General features: G+C 43.8%; 1 protein-coding gene across 3 annotated transcripts in view; it reads right to left on the bottom strand.

Moving 5' to 3' along the window:
* Positions 1 to 24,831, bottom strand: part of LOC110509842 (MCC regulator of WNT signaling pathway) — a 151,656-nt gene extending 126,825 nt beyond the window's left edge. The window contains exons 1-3 of one of the 3 annotated variants that reach the window (XM_036967260.1): positions 24,723 to 24,831; positions 16,697 to 16,941; positions 15,828 to 16,051 (exon numbers count right to left, since the gene is read on the bottom strand). In XM_036967260.1, the coding sequence (XP_036823155.1) occupies positions 15,828 to 16,051; positions 16,697 to 16,928 (456 nt within the window). In that variant the 5' untranslated portion in view covers positions 16,929 to 16,941; positions 24,723 to 24,831. Of the gene's footprint in view, positions 1 to 15,827; positions 16,052 to 16,696; positions 16,942 to 18,498; positions 18,849 to 24,722 lie in introns of those variants that run through there. The other 2 variants (XM_036967258.1, XM_036967259.1) reach the window with 2 other exon arrangements.
* Positions 24,832 to 25,122: the final 291 nt, after the last annotated feature.

Genomic DNA, 25,122 nt, shown 5'->3' with positions numbered 1-25,122 from the left:
AGGATGACTGATCCGTGTAAAGGAAAGAATGAATGGGGCCATGTATCGTGAGATTTTGAGTGAAAACCTCCTTCCATCAGCAAGGGCATTGAAGATGAAACGTGGCTGGGTCTTTCAGCATGACAATGATCCCAAACACACCGCCCGGGCAACGAAGGAGTGGCTTCAGCATTTCAAGGTCCTGGAGTGGCCTAGCCAGTCTCCAGATCTCAACCCCATAGAAAATCTTTGGAGGGAGTTGAAAGTCCGTGTTGCCCAGCAACAGCCCCAAAACATCACTGCTCTAGAGGAGATCTGCATGGAGGAATGGGCCAAAATACCAGCAACAGTGTGTGAAAACCTTGTGAAGACTTACAGAAAACGTTTGACCTCTGTCATTGCCAACAAAGGGTATAAAACAAAGTATTGAGATAAACTTTTGTTATTGACCAAATACTTATTTTCCACCATCATTTGCAAATAAATTCATTAAAAATCCTACAATGTGATTTTCTGGACTTTTTTCTCTCATTTTGTCTGTCATAGTTGAAGTGTACCTATGATAAAAATTATAGGCCTCTCATCTTTTTAAGTGGGAGAACTTGCACAATTGGTGGCTGACTAAATACTTTTTTGCCCCACTGTGTGTGTGTGTGTGTGTGTAATATATATATATATATATATATCATTGATTGTTATTTTTCGGGAGGGGGGGGGGGCCTCGCCTGTTTTGCATGTTATTTTTGCATCAATACGTGCCACATCAATTTGCATTTGGTACCTTGGGTTGAGTGTATAGCACCAACTCCTGTAACCCACGGTTCTCACCCGTGTAAATTGGGGCCATGCCGTTACAACTTACATCTGCAAAGACAGCTGTTATCTCCTTCCATCTTCGTGATTATTTACCATATGGTGTGGCGAGGGCAAAAGCCTCTTGCAACGTCTGAGACTGGGGTTTGTTTTGAGCACTCAACTGTACTTTTTGGGTCTCATCCGTAGACTCTCTCCGTAATGTTTCACATGATTCTTGCGTAGGTGGTAAAAGAGGTTAGAGGTTAGTGGTGTTTGAGCCTGTTTGTCGGGACCGGCCTGCAGCATATTTAGCAGAGGACGGTTATATGGTCTGTGTCAGACTTTTCATACCCAAACCAAGTCCATGTGACCAAAGTAGCCCCTCTTTTAGGTATGAGCTCCGTGTCTCTGTGCTCTCTGTCATTTTCACTCTCCTCCATGTTTGTTTGTGTCGCAAATATCCTTCCACACGGCACATGTGGAAGAACGCAAAGCGACGTCCAATTGAAGAAAAACATTGCCGCAAAGAGTGTGATTTGCGACACAACAAAATAAATGACAGCATAATATGAAACGATAGAAAAAACGTCTATCGTCACAAGATATATACACTGCTCAAAAAAATAAAGGGAACAATAAAATAACACATCCTAGATCTGAATGGATGAAATATTCTTATTAAATACTTTTTTCTTTACATAGTTGAATGTGCTGACAACAAAATCACACAAAAATGATCAATGGAAATCAAATGTATCAACCCAGGGAGGTCTGGATTTGGAGTCACACTCAAAGTTAAAGAGGAAAACCACACTACAGGCTGATCCAACTTTGATGTAATGTCCTTAAAACAAGTCAAAATGAGGCTCAGTAGTGTGTGTGGCCTCCACGTGCCTGTATGACCTCCCTACAACGCCTGGGCATGCTCCTGATGAGTTGGCGGATGGTCTCCTGAGGGATCTCCTCCCAGACCTGGACTAAAGCATCCGCCAAATCCTGGACAGTCTGTGGTGCAACGTGGCGTTATTGGATGGAGCGAGACATGATGTCCCAGATGTGCTCAATTGGATTCAGGTCTGGGGAACGGTCGGGCCAGTCCATAGCATCAATGCCTTCCTCTTGCAGGAACTGCTGACACACTCCAGCCACATGAGGTCTAGCATTGTCTTGCATTAGGAGGAACCCAGGGCCAACCGCACCAGCATCTCACAAGGGGTCTGAGGATCTCATCTCGGTACCTAATGGCAGTCAGGCTACCTCTGGCGAGCACATGGAGGGCTGTGCGGCCCCCCAAAGAAATGCCACCCCACACCATGACTAACCCACCGCCAAACCGGTCATGCTGGAGGATGTTGCAGGCAGCAGAACGTTCTCCGCGCCGTCTCCAGACTCTGTCACGTCTGTCACATGTGCTCAGTGTGAACCTGCTTTCATCTGTGAAGAGCACAGGGCGCCAGTGGCGAATTTGCCAATATTGGTGTTCTGTGGCAAATGCCAAACGTCCTGCACGGTGTTGGGCTGTAAGCACAACCCCCACCTGTGGACGTCGGGCCCTCATACCACCCTCATGGAGTCTGTTTCTGACCGTTTGAGCAGACACATGCACATTTGTGGCCTGCTGGAGGTCATTTTGCAGGGCTCTGGCAGTGCTCCTCCTGCTCCTCCTTGCACAAAGGCGGAGGTAGCGGTCCTGCTGCTGGGTTGTTGCCCTCCTACGGCCTCCTCCACGTCTCCTGATGTACTGGCCTGTCTCCTGGTAGCGCCTCCATGCTCTGGACACTACGCTGACAGACACAGCAAACCTTCTTGTCACAGCTCGCATTGATGTGCCATCCTGGATGAGCTGCACTACCTGAGCCACTTGTGTGGGTTGTAGACTCCGTCTCATGCTACCACTAGAGTGAAAGCACAGCCAGCATTCAAAAGTGACCAAAACATCAGCCAGGAAGCATAGGAACTGAGAAGTGGTCTGTGGTTATCACCTGCAGAACCACTCCTTTATTGGGGGTGCCTTGCTAATTGCCTATAATTTCCACCTGTTGTCTATTCCATTTGCACAACAGCATGTGAAATTGATTGTCAATCTGTGTTGCTTCCTAAGTGGACAGTTTGATTTCACAGAAGTGTGATTGACTTGGAGTTACATTGTGTTGTTTAAGTGTTCCCTTTATTTTTTTGAGCAGTGTATATCGTCATATCGCCCAGCCCTAGCTCCCCCTATTGATATTGGTTGGATTTTTTATATGACATGTGATGTAACAGGAAGCCACAATAAAGGAACGACCAAGGTGCCAAGGAGACCACATAGCAGAGTAGCATACACACACCCACAAAGATGTGGATGGACACAGCAGGAGCATCACAATAATCTAATTTAGATGTGCTCACTCACAGCAGGGGTGTTAGGAAGCACTTGGATGATCCTGACCTTTCAGCTCAGCTACAAATCATGCTGCTCCCCAAGCTGGACACTGCTCATCAGCATGCAAACACACAAAGAACAGAATGAAGAGGGGAAACACACACACGCTGGAATATTCCCTTAATTGGAACTCTCCCTTACTTGCCATGCAAATTAGAAAATGAATCAACAATAATTTAAACTCACAATGCCCTGATCACTGAATTCAAAGTCAATAGTAATACTTCAAAGCAAGGCCGTATAAATACTTAAAACTGTCATCATTTAGCACAAAGCTTCACCACAGCATCAAACAGAAATGCATATTTCATTGCAAATTTTATAAATTCCCAGGCTAATGTCCTCCCATTTATTTCACTAGGGGGTAAAAAAAAGAACTGTGCTGAAACCACTTCCACTTACTTACTTTCTAATTGAGAGACTCAAATAAATGGTATGGAGCATGTAGTCTAGTCCCTCTCCCTCTCTCCCTGCCCAGTGAAAATGAAATGCGAACAATGATATGGAGAATAGACCCCTTCTTTCCTCAAAATGTTCTCTTTTTCCTGAGAAGTTTTCTAGGCAGATAGAAATAATGTGTTCACATAATGACACTTGGCTGTTACTAGTGCAGATCCAACAGGTTAGTAGTGGAAGAAAGCTCACATACCAATCACTACACAACATGGAAATACAATCTCCCAGAACAATGTAAAGCAATATAGTACAGCATGTAGGTAGACAATTTAAAATGTATTTTTTATTTTATTTAACCTTTATTTAACTAGCAAGTCAGTTAAGAACAAATTCTTATTTACAAATGACGGCCTACCCCGGCCAAACCCTAACCCAGACAACGTTGGGCCAATTGTGCGCCGCCCTATGGGACTCCCAATCACGGCCGGTTGTGAAACAGCCTGGAATCTAACCAGGGTCTGTAGTAACGCCTTGAGCACTGAGATGCAGTGCCTTAGACCGCTGCGCCACTCGGGAGCCCCAAAATACAGCTGAGTATGTAATAAAATATGCCCAAACAGAAAGCGATTCTCCAACCAGACTAAAATGAGTCATCCTTGAAGATAGATTGCATGTTACTCATCCAATCTACACAGCAGTGTAAAACAGCCAACAGCCTCTCCCCTCGCCCACATAGATATCCAAGACCCACTGCCTATGCAGTGTTCTCTGGTCTGGTCTCTAGCTGCATCCACTCCAACCTGGCAACCCAGCACTATACTACAGGGCTAACATGACCTAGAGACTTTACCCACAAAAATACCATCCATCATTTTCATCCTCCTGTCCCGTCACCTCTGAAGCTTACCTCATCACTAACACACAGTTCCCACGACAGCTTTCCAACACCCACAGGTTATTCCAAAAGAGCCATTACAACTTCAAACTAGGCCAACACATCACAGCTAACACCTTGTTAGAAACTGACCGAGCTTGGAGGACAGTGTCTGTGCAGTGCAGTGATGCTGGCTGGGCAGATTGGAGAGTCGCTAATGCTTTTCTGGGCACTTTTCCAAGAGGTAGAGAAAAGAGGAGTGGCACTGGGAGAGGGACAGAGTCAGTGACACAGTGAAACCCAACTTGCTTGCGTGTGAAATCAAATCAGCTGCAGGGCAGATAGCAATAAAGCTAGCAGAACTAGCCCACAAGGAGGGCTAGGAGTTGTCGGCAGATAGCGATAAGGCTAGCCTTGCACACAGGGAGGGCTAAGGTTTGAGGGCAGATAGCGATAAGGCTAGCCCAGCACACAGGGGGGGCTATGGGTTTAGGGCTATCCAGAGATAGACACTTATCCAAACAGTGCAGCAGCTGGCCACTATAGAGGAAGGACTGGCTAAGGGCCAGGCAGGTGGTGCCATTCTTTCTCTACCTTTTTTATTTCATTTCACCTTTATTTAACCAGGTAGGCCAGTCGAGAACAAGTTCTCATTTGCAACTGCGACCTAGCCAAGATAAAGCATAGCAATTCTACACAATACAACACAGAGTTACACATGGAATAAACAAAACATACAGTCAATAATACAGTAGAATACATCTTTAAAAAAGTCTATATACAGTGAGTGCAAATGAGGTAAGATAAGTGAGTTAAGTCAATAAATAGGCCATGGTGGCGAAGTAATTATAATATAGCAATTAAACACTGGAATGGTAGATCGGCAGAAGATGAATGTGGAAGTAGAGATGCTGGAGTGCAGAGGAGCAAGATAAATAAATAAATACAGTATGGTGATGAGGAAGGTAGATAGATGGGCTGTTTACAGACGGGCTATGTACAGGTGCAGTGTGGTGAGCTGCTCTGACAGCTGCTGATCTGTGAGCTGCTCTGGCGCTTAAAGCTAGTGAGGGAGATATGAGTATCCAGCTTCAGAGATTTTTGCAGTTTGTTCCAGTCATTGGCAGCAGAGAACTGGAAGGAGAGACGACCAAAGGAGGAATTGGCTTTGGGGGTGACCAGTGAGATATAATTGCTGGAGCGCGTGCTACGGGTGGGTAATGCTATGGTGACCAGTGAGCTGAGATAAGGCGGGGCTTTACCTAGCAGAGACTTGTAGATAACCTGTAGCCAGTGGGTTTGGCGACGAGTATGAAGCGAGGGCCAACCAACGAGAGTGTACAGGTCGCAATGGTGGGTAGTGTATGGGGTTTTGGTGACAAAACGGATGGCACTGTGATAGACTGCATCCAGTTTGTTGAGTAGAGTGTTGGAGGCTATTTTATAGATGACATCACCGAAGTCGAGGATCGGTAGGATGGTCAGTTTTACGAGGGTATGTTTGGAAGCATGAGCGAAGGATACTTTGTTGCGATATAGGAAGCCGATTCTAGATTTAATTTTGGATTGGAGATGCTTAATGCGAGTCTGGTATTTGTAGTTGTTCACGTATTCTAAGTCAGAGCCGTCTAGAGTAGTGATGCTGGACGGGCGAGCAGGTGCGGGCAGTGATCGGTTGAATAGCATGCATTTAGTTTTACTTGCGTTTAAGAGCAGTTGGAGTCAACGGAAGGAGAGTGGTATGGCATTGAAGCTCGTCTGGAGGTTAGTTAACACAGTGTCCAAAGAAGGGCCAGAGGTATACAGAATTGTGTCGCCTGAGTAGAGGTGTATCAGAGAATCACCAACAGCAAGAGCGACATCGTTGACAGAGAAGAGAGTCGGCCCGAGGATTTAATTCTGTGCCACCCCCATAGAGACTGCCAGAGGTCCGGACAACAGGCCTCCGAATTGACACACTGATATCTATCAGAGAAGTAGTTGGTGAACCAGGCGAGGCAATCATTTGAAAAACCAAGGCTATCGAGTCTGCCGATGAGGATGTGGTGATTGACAGAGTCGAAAGCCTTGGCCAGGTCGATGAATACAGCTGCACGGTAATGTCTCTTATCGATGGCGGTTATGATGTCGTTTAGGACCTTGAGCGTGGCTGAGGTGCACCCATGACCAGCTCTGAAACCAGATTGCAGAAAGACAGGGTAGGATAGATATAGGTCTGTAGCAGTTTGGGTCTAGAGTGTCACCCCTTTTGAAGAGGGGGATGACCGCGGCAGCTTTCCAATCTTTGGGAATCTCAGACGATACGAAAGAGAGGTTGAACAGGCTAGTAATAGGAGTTGCAACAATATCGGCAGATAATTTTAGAAAGAGAGGGTCCAGATTGTCTAGTCCGGCTGATTTGTATGGGTCCAGATTTTGCAGCTCTTTCAGTACATCAGCTGTCTGGATTTGGGTGAAGGAGAAATGGTGGGGACTTTGGCGGGTTGCTGTGGAGGGTGCTGGGCAGTTGACCGGGGTAGGTGTAGCCAGGTGGAAAGCATGGCCAGCCGTAGAGAAATGCTTATTGAAATTCTCAATTATAGTGGATTTATCTGTGGTGACAGTGTTTCCTAGCTTCAGAGCAGTGGGCAGCTGGGAGGAGGTGCTCTTATTCTCCATGGACTTTACAGTGTCCCAGAACTTTTTGAGTTAGTACTACAGGATGCAAATTTCTGTTTGAAAAAGCTAGCCTTAGCTTTCCTAACTGCCTGTGTATATTTGTTCCTAACTTCCCTGAAAAGCTGCTTATCATGGGGGCTATTCGATGTTAACGCAGAACGCCACAGGATGTTTTTGTGCTGGTCAAGGGCAGACAGGTCTGGAGTGAACCAAGGACTATATCTATTCCTAGTTCTACATTTTTGGAATGGGGCATGCTTGTTTAAGATGGTGAGGAAGGCACCTTTAAAGAATAGCCAGGCATCATCTGACGGGATGAGGTCAATGTCATTCCAGGATACCCCGGCCAGGTCGATTAGAAAGGCCTGCTCGCAGAAGTGTTTTAGGGAGCGTTTGACAGTGATGAGGGGTAATCGTTTGGTCGCAGACCTATTTCGGATGCAGGCAATGAGGCAGTGATCGCTGAGATCTGGATTGAAAACAGCAGAGGTGTATTTGGAGGGCGAGTTAGTTAGGATGACATCTATGAGGGTGCCCGTGTATACGGATTTGGAGTTGTACCTGGTAGGTTTATTGATCATTTGTGTGAGATTGAGGGCATCAAGCTTAGATTGTAGGATGGCCGGGGTGTTAAGCATGTCCCAGTTTAGGTCACCTAGTAGCACGAGCTCAGAAGATAGATGGGGGGCAATCAATTCACATATGGTATCGGGGGCACAGCTGGGGGCAGAGGGAGTCTATATCAAGCGGCAACAGTGAGAGACTTGTTTCTGGAAAGGTGAATTTTTAGAAGTAGAAGCTCGAATTGTTTGGGTACAGACTTGGATAGTAATACAGAACTCTGCAGGCTATCTTTGCAGTAGATTGCAACACCGCCCCCTTTGGCAGTTCTATCTTACCTGCTGAATAACAGTGTCTGATCTATTGAAAAACTCCCACTAAAGCAGGAAGACATAATGCTGCTATAAGACTGACATAACACCTGTCACAACTGGTTGTGACATCCGCAACTGACCACGAGTTAGGCACAAATTGATTCAGCTCTTCCTCAGCTCAGCTGTAAGGTCAAAACAACATCTGCCATTTTGAAAGAAGTGACTGAGAAGGATAGCTTTATTGTACTCCTATCCTGTGGACGTTCCACAACTTAAAGTCTAACTTAATTACTTTTTGTACTTAGGGTAATTGAATGTTTTCCCTTTGACATTTCACAATGATAAATACATTTACCAATCCAGGAAGAGTGGGCCATGTAATTTCTACTCTCTGGCTCATTGAATGCCAGAGGTCAAGTTGAGGCTGACCTCTGGGCTTAATGCCTGGACAAAAATAATTATTGTCATCAAGTAATGGGTAAATACAATTACTCACATGCAGTGACATACAGCACACAGAGAGATAGATGGCAGAGAGCTTTCCTGTGATCGATGCTAAGATCAGGATTAGTGCCTGCTTAGAAATGGCTGAGGCTTGTGCTTTTTAAAGAGCAATCTAAGGCACATATAAGTCATCCATTACAGCTTTATACCACATAGTGCTGATGGAGACTTAAACAGAGACGCCAGAATAACCAAGCTGCTTCAGACTGATGCATGTGCCATGTATCAGCCTGCCTGTGTCTGGATTCATACTGGGTAGGCGATGTAGAAACTTGAGTGCTCTTTAGGAGGATGGTAAAAATGGGGGAATAGGCTTTGTAAGACCACTAGCCAGGCTAGCTTACAACTCGCAACTCACAAACAGCAAACAAGACATGAACCAAGGCTGGTGTGGAAAATGGATAGCCTGGTGTGTGTGTGTGTGTGTGTGTGTGTGTGTGTGTGTGTGTTCCCTGAGGCAAGAGAAGAAACAGGAGGCTCGGGATGCACATTCCTGTTCTGGATCATTCCCCTGGTGACTCTGTATCTTCCTCCCCTGCCTACCCCTCTACCTATTCCTCTCCCCGTCTTCCTTCCCCTCCTCCATTAACATGTGGCAAGACCGCTCGGCTGTGTCTACATCCTCTCAGCATGACTGCTCCTCCTCCCCTCATCCTCCAAGCCCTTCTCTTCCTCTGGTAAAAACACTGTTCCCTCCGTAAGCTAATTTTGTCAAAATACAAGTCCTCCTCCCTACACTCATCAAACACTGCATAGTTAACTAACATACAGTACCAGTCAAAAGTTTGGACACACCAACTCATTCAAGGGTTTTTCCTTATTTTTACTATATTCTACATTTTAGATTAATAGTGAAGACATCCAAACTATGCAATAACACATATGGAATCATGTAGTAACTCTAAGCCACCCTTTGCCTTGATAAACAGCTCTGCACACTCTTGGCATTCTCTCAACCAGCTTTACCTGGAACGCTTTTCCAACAGTCTTGAAGGAGTTCCCACATATGCTGAGCACTTGTTGGCGGCTTTTCCTTCACTCTGTGGTCCAACTCATCCCAAACCATCTCAATTGGGTTGCGGTCAGGTGATTGTGGAGGCCAGGTCATCTGATGCAGCACTCAATCACTCTCATTCTTGATCAAATAGCCCTTACACATCCTGGAGATGTGTTGGGTTATTGGCCTGCTGAAAAACAAATGATAGTTGGACTAAGCGTAAACCAGATCGGATGGCATATCACTGTAGAATGCTGTGGTAGACATGCTGGTAAATTGTGCCTTCAATTCTAAATAAATCACTGACAGTGTCACCAGCAAATCAACCCCACACCATCACACCTCCTCCCCCATGCTTCATGGTGGGAACCACACATGCAGAGATCATCCACTCACCTACTCCGCGTCTCACAAAGACACGTTGGTTGGAACCAAAAATCTCAAATTTGGACTCAGACCAAAGGACAGATTTCCACCCGTCTAACAGCCATTGCTCATGTTTCTTGGCCTAAGCAAGTCTCTTCTTCTTATTGGTGTCCTTTAGTAGTGGTTTCTTTGCAGCAATTCAACCACGAAGGCCTGAGTCATGCAGCCTCCTCTGAACAGTTGATGTTGAGATGTGTATGTTACTTGAACTCTGTGAAGCATTTAATTGGGTTGCAATTTCTGAGGCTGGTAACTCTAATGAACTTATCCTCTGCAGCAGAGGTAACTCTGGGTCTTCCATTCCAGTGGTAGTCCTCATGAGAGCCAGTTTCACCATAGGGCTTGATGGTTTTTCCACTGCACTTGAACAAACTTTCAAAGTTATTGACATTTTCTTGATTGACTGACCTTCATGCCTTAAAGTAATGATGGACTGTCATTTCCTCTTTGCTTATTTGAGCTGTTCTTGCCGTAATATGGACTTGGTCTTTTACCAAATAGGGCTATCTTCTGTATACCACCCCTACCTTGTCACAACACAACCGACTGGCCAAAAACGCATTAAGAAGGAAATTAATTCCACATATTAACTTTTAACAAGGCACACCTGTTAATTGAAATGCATTCGAGGTGACTACCTCATGAAGCTAGTTGAGAGAATGCCAAGAGTGTGCAAAGCTGTCATCAAGACAAAGGGTGGCTATTTTTTTTCATGTTGTTTATCTGTAATTTTTGTAATGACTTGGTGCTGCCTATTTTTGCCAGGACGCTCTTGAAATTTTTATTTTAAATCTCAATGAGCCCTTCCTGGTTAAATAAAGGTTAAATAAAATAAAATAAAAATGGAAGAATATCAAATATATGATTTATGTTATTTCATACAAGCTTTTGACTGGTACTGTATATTAATTTGTCTTTATGCTGTCTTGGATGTCTAGAAACTGTCCATTAGTAGCTGTATATTAATCTATTAGGATTACTTTGCTCTATTTTGGGGCTTGGCTGAGGCCCTGGTGTCATATCATAGGAGGATTTCATACTGAGACACCAGATGGAGACCAGTAGTGAGAAAGATACAGCAAGCTCGGCACTTCCGCTATGGACAAAACCTTACCATTCACACCAGTGGGAGTATTACACATGTATGATCCTTAAAGAGAAACTGCCATATAGAGGCTGTTTAAACAGGTCTATATAATGTACAGTGCCTTGCAAAAGTATTCATCCCCCTTGGCGTTTTTCCTATTTTGTTGCATTACAACCGGTAATTTAAATATACTTTTATTTGGATTTCATGTCATGGACATATACACAAAATAGTCCAAATTGGTGAAGTGAAAAAAATTACTTTAAGAAAATTACAAACTGAAAAGTGTTGCATGCATATGTGGTGGGTTGTCTCAGTTGAGCACATCTTTTGCTATGAAGCCCCTAAATAAGATCTGGTGCAACCAAATTATCTTCAGAAGTCACATAATTAGCTAAATAAAGTCCACCTGTGTGCAATCTAAGTCTCACATGATATACAACAAAATAGGAAAAATGCAGAGGGGGGTGAATACTTTCGCCTGGGTCTGTAAGTGGCATGTAATTTAGATCAGACAAAAGTGTCTTGCAAAACACTATTGTAAAGAGAGATCTGACTATGGATAGCCTATTTCAGCCTGTATGGTTGCAACCTGGTGGCTTTAGCTTACCATACATCAGGTTGTAAAGTACTAGAGCATGCTGCACATGTATGGAATTAATAAATGACAGTGGCCTTCTCATGAATGGGAGGTTATATACTAGTGCTGCCGCTGCCAGTATACAGTATTCAAGGAGGATGGGATTTAATGTAATGGTGGGGAACAAGTGTGTGTGTGTGTATGGGCGGACAGCATTACAGAGAAAGGCATCTCTTTTACACTCCTGTGTCAGTGATTGTGGCGTTAATATTGAATCACGTATTAAAGCATTACCCACTATGAGATTGAAACCCCAAGCCATCTCAGGTAGCAACCACTGTTTTCAAGAAACCGTTAAATAGACAACGTTTTTCTCACTTTGCAATAATCAAGGTTCACAACCATTTGACTCAAGCAATCTTGATTTTCAAGGCCAATCTAAGGTTGCATGAAGATAGAGTGAACTACTTGAGAGTTTCGAAATCGACAATGGACTAGCATAAAAGTTGCTGAATGCAGTGGGCCTGCTGGTCTGAGTGATTGGTGGGTCAACGGTTAATGAGCCCAATAATGAGATGGCATTAAACTGTGTGTGTGTTTGTGTGTGTGAGGCATGAATCATTGGGTGTGATCAGCAAGTGTATCCCAGCAGCGCTGATGAGATGGTACTTAACTGTGTGTGCGCATCCATGTGAGCATGTCATGTGTGTGTTACAGGCATGAATCATGCCTGCAATCCCAGGGAACATGTATGTTAGGGATGATTAGATTGTGTATGAGAGAGAGAGAGAGAGAGAGAGAGAGAGAGAGAGAATGAGGGAGAGAGGAGGCATGCGTCCCAACACTAACGAGATGGGCCTGTGTGTGCTGGGCTTAGCATATTGGCCAGGTTTTCAATCTAGAGTACCCTCACAGCCACCCTTTATACAATCAGGAGGGGTGATGAAAAGAGCTTGGCTAAAAGGCAACACTTGAGTGCTCCAGTACATATGTACTTCCTCAAAAAAGGGAGAGGATTATCAAGATGTGCTCAACTGAGACAACCCACCACAGTAAAGTATTTACCGAAGGGCTAGAAAATATATTACAAGGCCACACGGTGAACTCAAGAATGGTGTAGTGTGGGATTTCTTTGTTTAACCTATGAGGCAGCGAGGCCCGAAAGAAGCTCAGCCCTCAGGCTAAAGACAACTGGAACGAGTAATCGTGAATCAAATCAGGGCCCTCTCCCAATATTTAGGCCTACAAATTCTCCTTTCCTTCCTCCCTTGCAGTTATCACAGAGACACAGATGTGGTTGGAATAATAGCAAAATAAGTAAAACTGTCACAAGGGTTGGATTGATGACAGCAACAGGTGTTTTCACTTATCCAAACCCCAACAGACTACCACAAGGAAATAAATGAGGGTGCAAGTACTCAAACAGGGTCTGAGACTCTTCAGAAAGAGAGTCCTCTTTTCGGGGTCAAAGTGCACAGAGCTGTCCAAATAAAAAAGGGGGTTGAAAAGTTTAGGTTTCAGCTCAATGCGGTCAGAAATTCCCATTGACAGTGATATACCATCCTCATTGTTTAATCTGTTTACGTCCGTCCGCTGCATGTGTTCAATGATTACATTGACAGTGTTAATCTGCCTTTACAGCCCTTGTTGGATGCTGGCTGCAGCCAACAAGGTAACAATATTCCCTTAATCCCCCCTAACTAGCCAATAAAATACCAGGTAATGAATAGGAGTGTGAATTAACTAATAACTGCAATAGAAAGCAATCTGCAAACCCATGAATTAAGTTTCTTCTCAGGGAGATAATGACGTACACATTATTTCCCCCTAAACACAATGTTTGCTAAGTGTAGAGGGAGACGAAGTTGGGTAATGTGTGTTGGGTGAGGGGGCATGGGATTCTATTCAACCAGGGAAGGCAATGTATTCTCTGCTATACAGGACGCTGACTGATGCACATAAACATTCACTCACTCTCACGCACACCACGCATGCACATGCACACACACGCACTTCTATTTACACAGGAGAATATGAAGGATTCACTCTGGACTCATCAGCTGATGTATAAAACCATCTCTTAATATTAATAAATGGCCTTCAATGACAGAATATAATACAAGGCCTCCACATACTAACAAGTCACATGGTCTATGTGAGTACATGAAGGAAGTTAAAACTTATCCTAAATCACACGTTTGGACCTTTTACATGTCAGCCTTTCATAAACATGTAGAAAAAAGGACCAACCCTGGCATGAAAATCAAATAATTGGCTACATAGCATCCACTCTGTACGTTCTCCCTATTCTGAAAACATCCAAAAACATGACACGAACACGTCCATAAAGTCCCAGGTCGACCTACAGACAACCGAAGCATTGATAGTTACACATCCTCCCTGTGTCAGCAACCAGATGTTCCATTAGGGCTGTAATCGAAACGGCTGTATATAGCAGTGCCGGCAGGACAAGCCCGTAAAGGGGGGCTACTAATTGCGTGTGGGGGGGGGTGACTAGTGACTACACTTTCTCACTCAGACACAAACATCTCTGTCACTGACAACTGATAACGTTCAACCTCCCATTCTCTCCGGTGCCTGTGCTAATCTACACAGAGACGGTGTCATGATGTTAATCTCAGTAATAAACCACTAAATGATTTATGTGGGTCCAAAAAGGCGCCCAGCCCTGAAAGCTGATATAGGAAGGGGACATGGCAGCTCATGAGACTGCCCCATATGATTCATAATAAATATGGATGCATTAATGAAGGGGTGTGATGGTGTGAGAACTGCTCAGGGAAGGTGATGGAGATTATGCTGATACCCTTATGATGATACTCCTCAAAGCTAAGGAGAGCCCCGATGTCACGACTTCCGCCGAAGTTGGTCCCTCTCCTTGTTCGGGCGGCGTTCGGCGGTCGACGTCACCAGTCTTCTAGCCATACCCGCTCCACCTTTAATTTTTCCATTTGTTTTGTCTTGTTTTCCACACACCTTGTTTACATCTCCTCATGGTTACTATGTGTATTTAGCCCTCTGTTCCCTCCATGTCTGTATTGGGTATTGTTTATTGTCTAGGTTGGCACGCTTCCAGCTGGGTTGCGCCGGGTTTTATTTGTACCCGTGATTTGTGGCAGTCGGTACTTTATACTTGAGTGTTGTACTTTGTGCTGCCTCACTTGTTCTTTGGGCATTTGTTTTTGTGACGTGGTTGCATTCTGTTCTTACTATTACCTCAGTAAAGTGCTTCTTTGTTCACTCATCTCTGCTCTCCTGCACCTGACTTCCATGCACCAGCTACACCCACCGCAGGACACCCGATCAACACTTAGGGAGAGTTGGAATCCTTACCCGGACCAAGCAGAAAATGTATTGCGATACACCACTGTGTTTCTATAGTCAAAAGAGTTCTGTGGGTTTGACAAGTTATCTTGCTGAAGAGTAAAGACACAGGGATGGTGTCACAGTTAGAGATGTGATTTCAACTTAATCCATTCAGGAAGTAAACTTAAATTAAATTAACTTCTGGAATTGAGAAATCCTCATTATAGATTAATGGCTACTTGCCCAGTCTTATACACAGCTCTAGAATTACCCTCTCCTAATCATAAACAGGGGGTAGGTACCATGATGTCAAGCCATACAGGCCAGGCCGGTGGCTACTATAAACAGGAGAGTAGAATGTGAGAAAATTGCGTTAACATAAGCAGCACTGACCTCTAGAGCATTACCAGGCTTACTACACCTACCCTCTACTCCCTTCCCAGAAGGAGATTATATATATTTTCAATGGTTCAACTTTCACACAGCATGACAACACTTCTCAGGGTTCTGTGTGTTACATACTACACAGAGTATGAGGGTTGGAGGTGCCATGACACCTTACATAAACACTGTTGTCTGTTCTAGAATTCCAATTTCTTCATATCACCATTGATTACACACTCATTCCTTCATCATTGGCCGTAATAAAAATCTCATAACTCAGAGGCTAAGTAGTCAGCTGATACTCCCTGATCTTACCATTATGTCCTATATCAGTGTTTACCAAATGGTGGGTTGCACTGGCAGCCAATTTGTACTGGGCCGGAGAATGGCTTGTGACTAGAAACAACTAGGCCTAATTTGCTCATTGGGTGGCTCACAAGAAAATTCTAAAGGAAACATACCAGGAATCAATACAATGCAATATTACCACCAGCACTACCAGCGTCACCAGAGGCATACTCACTGTGTTGGCCAGCTCCAGGTAATTTCCCCCCAGGGGGCTACAGCGGGCGCTGGTCTGGGAAAGGAGCATATGAAGGGCAGCCTGCTGTTCTAGGACAGTCCCAGGCGGTTGGAGGATGGCTGGCTGCTGCTGGGTCTGTGTTTGCTGAGGCTGGATGTCTGGACTCTGGAGGTCCCTGGCCCCAGAGTCGTACTCCCAGCTCTCTCTGGCCCCTGACAGGGCCCCTAGGGGACACATGTTATAAATCAAAACTAAACAGATAGTAACTCATAAATAATAAGCACTGTGAAGGGTTTACACTCCCAACCAGATCTGATTCAAGAGAACCTCGGGCTACATATTTTTCTGCATGCCTGCATGCTTCCCTGTGCAAGTAGATTTACATGTTTTGTTCTCTGTGGATTACTTTTGAAGTGGTTTCATGCACATGTAAAGTGGGTCGAGTTAGGCTGATTGAATAAGTCACTATAAATGGCCCATGTTCGTGAATGGACTAGAGGGTAAACATTCCTGGTCATTATGCTCTCATTTCATTACATAATAATGAGCACTCGCGGATATTCCAGGAACAATTAAAACAAAGGTGACTGAAGGTGTTGGCTAGCAACAATGATAAAAACCCTAGCCTCAGTCATGCAGGTTATGTTGTGGTTGTTAGAGGTTTGGTGTCAGTTGTTTATGGTTAATGACTGTGGTATAAGAGTAAGTGGTAGTTTGTGGTTAGTTGTTGGATGTTAGGTTTAGTTGTTTGGTGTTGCCTGTTCTTAGTTGGTTTTATGCTTGTAGGCAGCTGTGATTAGTTGCCGTCTCTTGTTCAACAATACCGTTTACAATTGTGCCTAATCGTGATTGGCTATCTCCAAACTCACCCAGGCTGTTCTCGCTGCTGGTTGGCCAAGAGGCGATGTGTTCCCTGAGCTTCCTAGTTTCAGAGTCCTGGGAGCGTTGGGAGAGCTCGCCCTCTTCCTTGCGGATCTCGTTGACGAGCTGCATGCGGCAGCGGGTGAAGTCCTCGAAGGAAATCTTGCCTCGCTCATCCGCTCCCAGCTGGCCCATGATCTCTGCCACAGACTCCTCCATGTTAAGCTGTCTGCACACCATCAGCAGGTCATTCCTAACAGGAGAGAGGGAGATGGAAAAAGAAAGGGAGAGAAGGACATAAGATAGAGAAGGAAAGAAAGGCAGAGGGAAAAGGAGAGAGAGAGCGAGGAAGAGAATGGTTTTCAATTGTCTGAAGAGTGGTGTACAAGTTGCAGCACTAACCTGAATTTCTGGAACATTAACCAGGGCACCAGCCTGAGAAATGTGCTTCACTTCTCAAAGAAGTGAAAAGTGATATTAGGAAAGGTTTAGAGGGGGTAAATAGGTTTCTTAGATGAAGTTGAAAAGCACACAATTCGTGTCAGGCAAAATATATTCCCCTAGAAGGGGGATTTGATCCCTGTATGGCCTTCAAGCTGTAGTTATTTAGCACAATGGATATCTTATTCATCAGTTTCATGTCTAAGGGTTTGTATGCATGGTTCAAGTTGTCACCTTTAATGCCTTACAGCATTTCCATTTTATACAGTGCATTCTAGGCCACAAATAGTATCTCAAGTGGCTAAGCAAACCATGGGTTTCTCTGTAAAAACAGATGTGTTTGAGTTGAGTCAAAAGTGCCAATACTCTTAAGCTCTCGCTCCTCTCCTGCATGTTTTACTTTTCCTCACTGCTCACTCTGCTTCTGTATAGCCTTCAGCAGGCCTACTTTATTTACTAACAAGAACAATCAACACATCAGAGTTCATAAACATCTTAGAATTAGAGACCACCACTGTGATTATAAAACTCATATCGCTGTGTAAACTGTAACTTAATAACTTACTGCCACCATAACTCACACACACAAGACTATGTTAGGACAGGAATAGGTATAGATTCTTATCCCGATTTATGGGCAAATGTTCAATTTCAGTTCCCTGTGCTCAGGAGTCTTCTCTGTGATCTTGGCTGGCTCATGCCATCTTGATGCGTCTTTGGGCGCTGCATCAAAACCAGTTGCTGTGATCGGCGTTGGAGGGTTGGTGTTTATTTACACTATGTAGGCTAAGGCCTCGTCAATAAACATGGGGCCGCGGGAAAGCAGTAATGAACAGCATTAGTGCATAAGCTATTAGAACATGAGCATCGATACATTTTCTTGTAACAAGCTACAAACTGGATGGTAATTATTATGATATTGTTGGTCACATAATAAGAAGTACAGTATGTTATTAGTCAACAGTTTATTATATTCTAGAGCTAGTCAGTGGTCTGGGGGTCTAGTTTCATTTAGTTAGATCACTGTTGCAACATTTCCATCGTCAAACGGAAATTTGAGTAGCTAGCGAACTTTCAAAACCTCAAGCCAACGCCATGGCATGCAGATGTTTTGTAGGTTGCCTTTGCCAGTTGTCGAGCCTGAGCATATTTCGAATACCGATGTATGGTTTCGAAGCAGTCAAACCCAAATCTGATAAATTATTCGCTACTGAACTCACCGGAAAATGAAATTAGTTTATTACAAAACTAAAGCAAAGAATCGCAGCTAAATCAATTGTAATATTTTCAGCTCGTAGCTAACGTTAGATGTATGGACAATATGTAACATTGAATTCTAAATCCACCTTGTAGTTAATAAATAGCATACCTGTTGATGTATCCATCACCGTCGCCGTCGCAAGTCAGAAACAACCGCCTCATCCTCTCCTCTTCGCCGGTGCTAGATGTGTCACTACTACCGCTACTCACACTCACAGCCGCCATGAGCTTCCCTCAATAAATACTATAACTTGGCTACTACCGCTTCTAGTATCCAATCTCAACAAAGTAACTGCTCCTTCATCACACTTCCCGTAAGTGTGGGCTAATAGCCGGCACTGGGTTGAATAGAATCAAATGTAAACTTGGGTTTAGGTCATTTCTGCGAAAAGAAGGGTGCAGCGTGTGCAGTAAAAGTCAAGCTCGACATCTGTTGGGGGTCAGCGAGGGCGTTAAAATGCTTTTGGGTAAACTGTTGGTGAGGCGGAGTGGGTTGGTCTTTCGGCAGTCTAGCAGAGCATTGCAATGTTCTTTGTCGGATATTGCCCTGTGCAGCATTAAAATTATGCACAATGATTGCACATTTGATAGTCAAATTACCAAAACTATTGATAACTATTTATAATTTAAACGAGGACTGTCAATAAAGTTACCACATGTATGTTGTTGCAAAGTAACAAAGCATTTCATTGATGAAACATGAATACCTGAAGTAATATAGGCCTAGCTAGGTAATAGACCAGTATGTAATGGCTGTGAGCTATTTACAGAATACATTTGCCTAATGATCCATGTGGATCAAGGCTTGGTCTCCAGCCGCATTTGGAACTGCCGATCTGCAGTCAAGAATGCCAAGTTCATCTCAGCCGATGCTGCCCTTCAGTCCCGAGACATTTTGGCCCAGATGGAGACATGGATCAACCAAGAGAACACTGCTACTCCAGCTGCTCTCTCTTCATCTGACTACGTGTTATCTCATAGTCCAATAGCATCTGGTCATCACGGAGGTGGCACAGGTCCACTCTTTTCTCCCTCACTCACCTGTCCATCTCCTCATTTGAAATCCATACTGTCATTTGTCCACTCAAGATTAACATTGTTTTCATCTATCTCCCACTGGGTGCCCTTAGAGTTTCTCAACGAGCTTGACAACTTGATATACTAATTTCCTGATGATGGTTCACTGCTCTTCGTACTGGGCAACTTCAACCTCCCAACATTTCTTTCTACCTCTTTCTCTCCCCTCCTTGACTCTTTTGGCCTCAGCATTTTCCAGTCCCCTCCCACTCACAAGGCAGGCATTACGCTTGACCGCATCTTTACTAGAGGCTGTTCACCTACTAATCTCAGTGCAACCTCCCTCCAGGTCTCTGATCACTACTTTGTTTACTTTTCTGTCTCTCTCTCCTCCAACCCTACCCACTCAGCCCCTACCCAGATGGTCATGCGCCGTATCAATCTTCGCTCTCCCACTCCTTTCTCCTCTTCTATCCTATCTCCCTTCTGCTAAATCCTTCTCCCTCCTGTCTCCTGGTTCTGCCTCTTCAACCCTACTCGCCTCCCTTACCACATCCTATGATTCGCACTGTCCCCTTTCCTCCCGGCCGGCTCGGACCTCCCCCTCCTTCTCCATGGCTGAGTGACTCATGGTGAGCTTACGGAACAGGGCTGCAAGCAGCTAAGCGAAAATGGAAGAAAGGTCCTCCAGAAGTTATCATCCTTTCACTCCCTCCTCTCTACCTTCTCTACCTACGTATCTGCTGCTAAAGCCACTTTTTTGTATAATTAGATTTCAATTTTTTGCTTCTTTTTTGTAAAAAAAAAACATACAAACTAACATTTACTTACAGTTCCACAAACATTATGTAAGGGATCTCGTCCTCCTCTTCTGAGGAGGAGAAGGATCGGAGGACCAAAACGCAGCGTGGGAAGAGTCCATAATGTTTATTTTAAAACATAAACAGAACACTATGAAATACAAAACAATAAATGTGAAATGAAAGAAACAGTCCCGTGTGGTGACAAACACTGACACGGAAGACAAACACCCACAACCCAAACGTGAAACTCAGGCTACCCAAGTATGATTCTCAATCAGGGACAACAATTGACAGCTGCCTCTGATTGAGAACGATACTAGGCCGAACTCAAAAACCAACATAGAAAAACAAACATAGCCTGCCCACACAACTCACGTCCTGACCATACTGAAACAAAGATAAAATAACAGAACTAAGGTCAGAACGTGACACATTAATGACATCACACTTGCTCAGACCCCATGTTCCCACCGTATCCACAGCCAATGTTGTTTCCAATACCTGTAAGACTCTACCCTATTTGACTTCAAATTGTGTTATGTTTCTGTCTGTAGACATGTTTTTTTATATATTCACTACCATTCGAAAGTTTGGGGTCACTTAGAAATGTCCTTATTTTTTAAAGAAAAGCTATTTTTTTGTCCATTAAAATATAATCAAATAGATCAGAAATACAGTGTAAACATTGTTAATGTTGTAAATGACTATTGTAGCTGGAAACGGCTGATTTTTTATGGAATATCTACATAGGCATACAGAGGCCCATTATCCGTAACCAATCACTCCTGTGTTCCAATGGCACGTTGTGTTAGCTAATCCAAGTTTATCATTTTAAAAGGCTAATTGATCATTAGAAAACTATTTTGCAATTATGTTAGCACAGCTGAAAACTGTTGTCCTGATTAAAGAACCAATAAAACTGGCCTTCTTTAGACTAGTTGAGTATCTGGACCATCAGTATTTGTAGGTTCGATTATAGGCTCAAAATGGCCAGAAACAAAGACTTTCTTCTGAAACTCGTCAGCCTATTCTTGTTCTGAGAAATTAAGGCTATTCCATGTGAGAAATTGCCAAGAAACTGAAGATCTCGTACGACGCTGTGTGCTACTCCCTTCACAGAATAGCGCAAACTGGTTCTAACCAGAATAGAAAGAGAAGTGGGAGGCCCCGATGCACAACTGCGCAAGAGGACAAGTACATTAGAGTGTCTAGTTTGAGAAACAGACGCCTCACAAGTCTTCAACTGGCAGCTTCATTAAATAGTACCCGCAAAACACCAGTCTCAACGTCAACAGTGAAGAGGCGACTCCGGGATGCTGGCCTTCATATAGATGAGATGGTAGATAGTGTGGTCTACAGCTTATCATGAGGTATTTTACCTCAGGTGAGCAATACCTTGATACTTCTTTAATATTAGACATTGCACAAGAGCTCGTATTACCAGACGTAGCTGCTCTGTCCTGCCAATGCATGGAGAAGCCAGACAGCTTTATATTATATGTGTCGTCGTTTAGCCACGGTTCGGTGAAACATAAGATATTACAGTTTTTAATGTCCCGTTGGTAGGATAGTCTTAATAGTAGATCGTCCAGTTTGTTTTCCAATGATTGCATATTGGCCAATAATACTGAGGCTAGTGATGGTTTACCTACTCGTCTGAAAATTCTTACAAGACACCCCACCCTCCTCACCCTTTTTCTCTGTCTTTTCTTCACGCAGATGACTGGGATTTGGGCCTTGTCTCGACAAAGCAGTAAATCCTTCGCATCGGACTCATTGAAGAAAAATATTTTTTCCAGTTCGAGGTGAGTAATCTCTGTTCTGATGTCCAGAATCTCTTTTCGGTCATAAGATACATTATGTACAAAATGAGTTACAAGCAATGCAAAAAAACGAACAAAATAGCACAGTTGGTTAGGAGCACGTGAAACGACAGCCATCCCCTCTGGCGCCATTATCACTCATCACATGGTCTCTGCGATCATTGCTATGCGATTGACACTCAAATAATGGCTGAACCTTGGCCGTGACCCCACTCTCTGAGGGTGTCTCAGGGGGAGTGGGATATGCAAAAAATGAATTTTATAACATGTATAATACATACTTGTACATGTGGGAAATATGACAAATGTAAGCACCCACCTACAGTAATTATGAAAAACTTTACTGAATGTTCTACTCGTACTTGCAGTAATTTAGTGGTTGCTGGGGAGCTAGAACTAAAGCGGTCTACAAATTGTTATGTTCCAGCCCCCGACCATTCGCTCAAGGAAAAATCGTTCCATGCTGAATCTAGTTGATGATCCCAGACCTTTATGGTATTAGTTGAAAAGGCGTACGATATGATGTGGAAGGAGGGGGTTGCTAATCAAGCTTAATCTTTTGGAGGTAGGAGGAAGAATGTACAATTGGATAAAATACTTCCTGTTTGGAAGATCTATCCAGGTGAGGGTGGGGATGTCTCTGTCAGGCAGTTACTTGGTGGATAACAGTACACCGCAGGGGTGTGTGATTAGTCCTCTTTTGTTCTCAATCATGATCAATGATGTTTACTCTCAGGTATGGACGGATATTGGTAGGTCTTTATTTGCAGATGATGGGGCCTAATTGAAGAGGCAAAGAAATGTACCATACAAAGTCAGGAAGGTACATGAAACGGTTGAGGTAGAGCGGTGGGCATTGAAGTGGGGATTCAGGTTTTCTGTAGAGAACTCAGTGTTTTTTAGGTGGGAGATGAGATATGCCTGAGGTTGTATGGGAGACATTTGGAGAGGGTGGGGTCCTTCAGGTTTCTTGGGGTATACTTTGATACTAAGCTGACATGGGCAGAACACACGTATAGAGAGGTGGGAAAATGTAAAAAAGTTCTAAATGTGAAGCTCTCTGACAGGGACAGAGTGGGGGCTGGGCGTTCCTCACTGAGGACCACGTATGTTGCTTTGATCCAATCTGTAATAGACTATGGAAGTATAGTGTGTGGTTCGGCAGCCAGGATATCACTGGAAAGGCTTGATGTCATATAGGCACAAGGTAGCAGAATATGTAGTGGGGCCTCTAGTGTCAGCTCTACAGGTGGAGATGTGGGAGATGCTATTACATATAAGAAGGCAAAAGCTGACAATGAACTAGTGGGTTAACTTACAGGGGCATGGGGTGTTTGAACCCCACAAAAGGGTTACTACAGGCATGTTGGGAACATGAACATGGACAGAATAAAAGTTTTAGATGGGTGGGTGAGGCAGATGAGATTGTATGGCATGGACTTTAGCCCCACGGTACCTATCCCTGTGAGTCCACCATGGCTACTCCCACCTCCAGTAGTTGATTTACAAGTGTTAGAGAGAGTACAGAAAGACAGGGAAGGGGTTGATCCATCCAAGTTATTTAAAAGACAACTGGATACAATATATATGGATTTTATACCTATATATACAGATGGATCAAAAAATCCAAGGACAGGTCGGACTGGGTCAGCCTTTGTTGTACAGTAAAGTTGGGTCGCAGTAAGGAAATGTATTACAGACCACCTGGCTGTATATATAGCAGAGCTGATGGCTGTACTGTTGGCCTTTCAGTGGGTGGAGGAAGTTCCAAAAAGAGTAAAGTAAACCTGTCCCAGACCTTCTGTTTTCAACTCTCTAGAGACAGCAGGAGCGGCTATGATCGGCTATGAAAAGCCAACTGATATTTACTCCTGAGGTGCTGACCTGTTGCACCCTTGACAACCACTGGGATTATTATTATTTGACCCTGCTGGTCATCTATGAACATTTGAACATCTTGGCCATGTTCTTTTATAATCTCCACCCGGCACAGCCAGAAGAGGACTGGCCAGCCTTCATAGCCTGGTTCCTCTCTAGGTTTCTTTCTAGGTTCTGGCCTTTCTAGGGAGTTTTTCCTAGCCACCGCGCTTCTACACCTGTATTGCTTGCTGTTTGGGGTTTTAGGCTGGGTTTCTGTACAGCACTTTGAGATATCAGCTGATGTAAGAAGGGCTTTATAAATTAATTTTATTTGATTTAAAGTTAGAGTATATGCTCTGACTCGTGCTATGTTGATGAGTCTGCAAGCATTTAGCTACAGTATGAGGTACTCCAAATTCCTGCCCACAGAGAAAGTGGAGCATGTGCTAATACAGTGTGGACAGTATGATGGGGAAAGAGATACAGAGATCCAGTATGAGGGAGAAGGGACACAGGAATTGAGTTTAAAGAGCATAGTAAGTAGAACATCGTTAGATACAGTCAAAAAATTGTGTTATATTTTTTAAGAGAAAAGGGGCTGACAGGTGGGATTTAGTCCTTCCCTGTCTCTGACATACACTCCAGTACAGTAGGTGGTGGTAATGCCCCATAACATTGGATGCCAACCGCCGATAAACCCCACAGAAGAAGAAGCGTCAAGGAAGCAAACATTAAAACCTAGCAGTCAAACACAGAAATGGTTCCAATAATTTTTCCATAGGATATTTTAGAACCACTTCAAATTAAGTATGTGTTTGGTGTAGGCTTACCTTGGCGTTTTGATAACCGTTTAATTATTTATCGGACAAGTTGAGTTTTACCAATATACTCGCTTCTATTTACTGTGAAATGCTAATTAGCAGAGAACCTCATGCAAGACTACGAATTCCTTCAGAAATCTCCTGTACGTCATCTCTAGCCGACACTGTCAGCTAACGTTCACCAGCGAGATCACATAACTTCTGTGTCCTAATCCATGTGGAATCCATGTGCTGTATTTTAATGAATTGAATAAAGTGTTGAAATTAATTGAATAAAGTGTTGAACTTCTTCTGTCCCCTTTCTCTCTATCTTTGCTAGCCACTGACTAAACTTTAGCTAGTTAGCAGAGGAGTAGATTTTTTGTTGTTTTACTGAGCCAAGAGAATTGTTTGCACAGTATGTCGCCCT

Source organism: Oncorhynchus mykiss, chromosome Y (genome assembly GCF_013265735.2).
Source record: "Oncorhynchus mykiss isolate Arlee chromosome Y, USDA_OmykA_1.1, whole genome shotgun sequence".
Lineage (NCBI taxonomy): Eukaryota > Metazoa > Chordata > Actinopteri > Salmoniformes > Salmonidae > Oncorhynchus > Oncorhynchus mykiss.
Note: the sequence above shows the minus strand (reverse complement) of the source record. Positions and strands in the feature narration are given on the sequence as shown.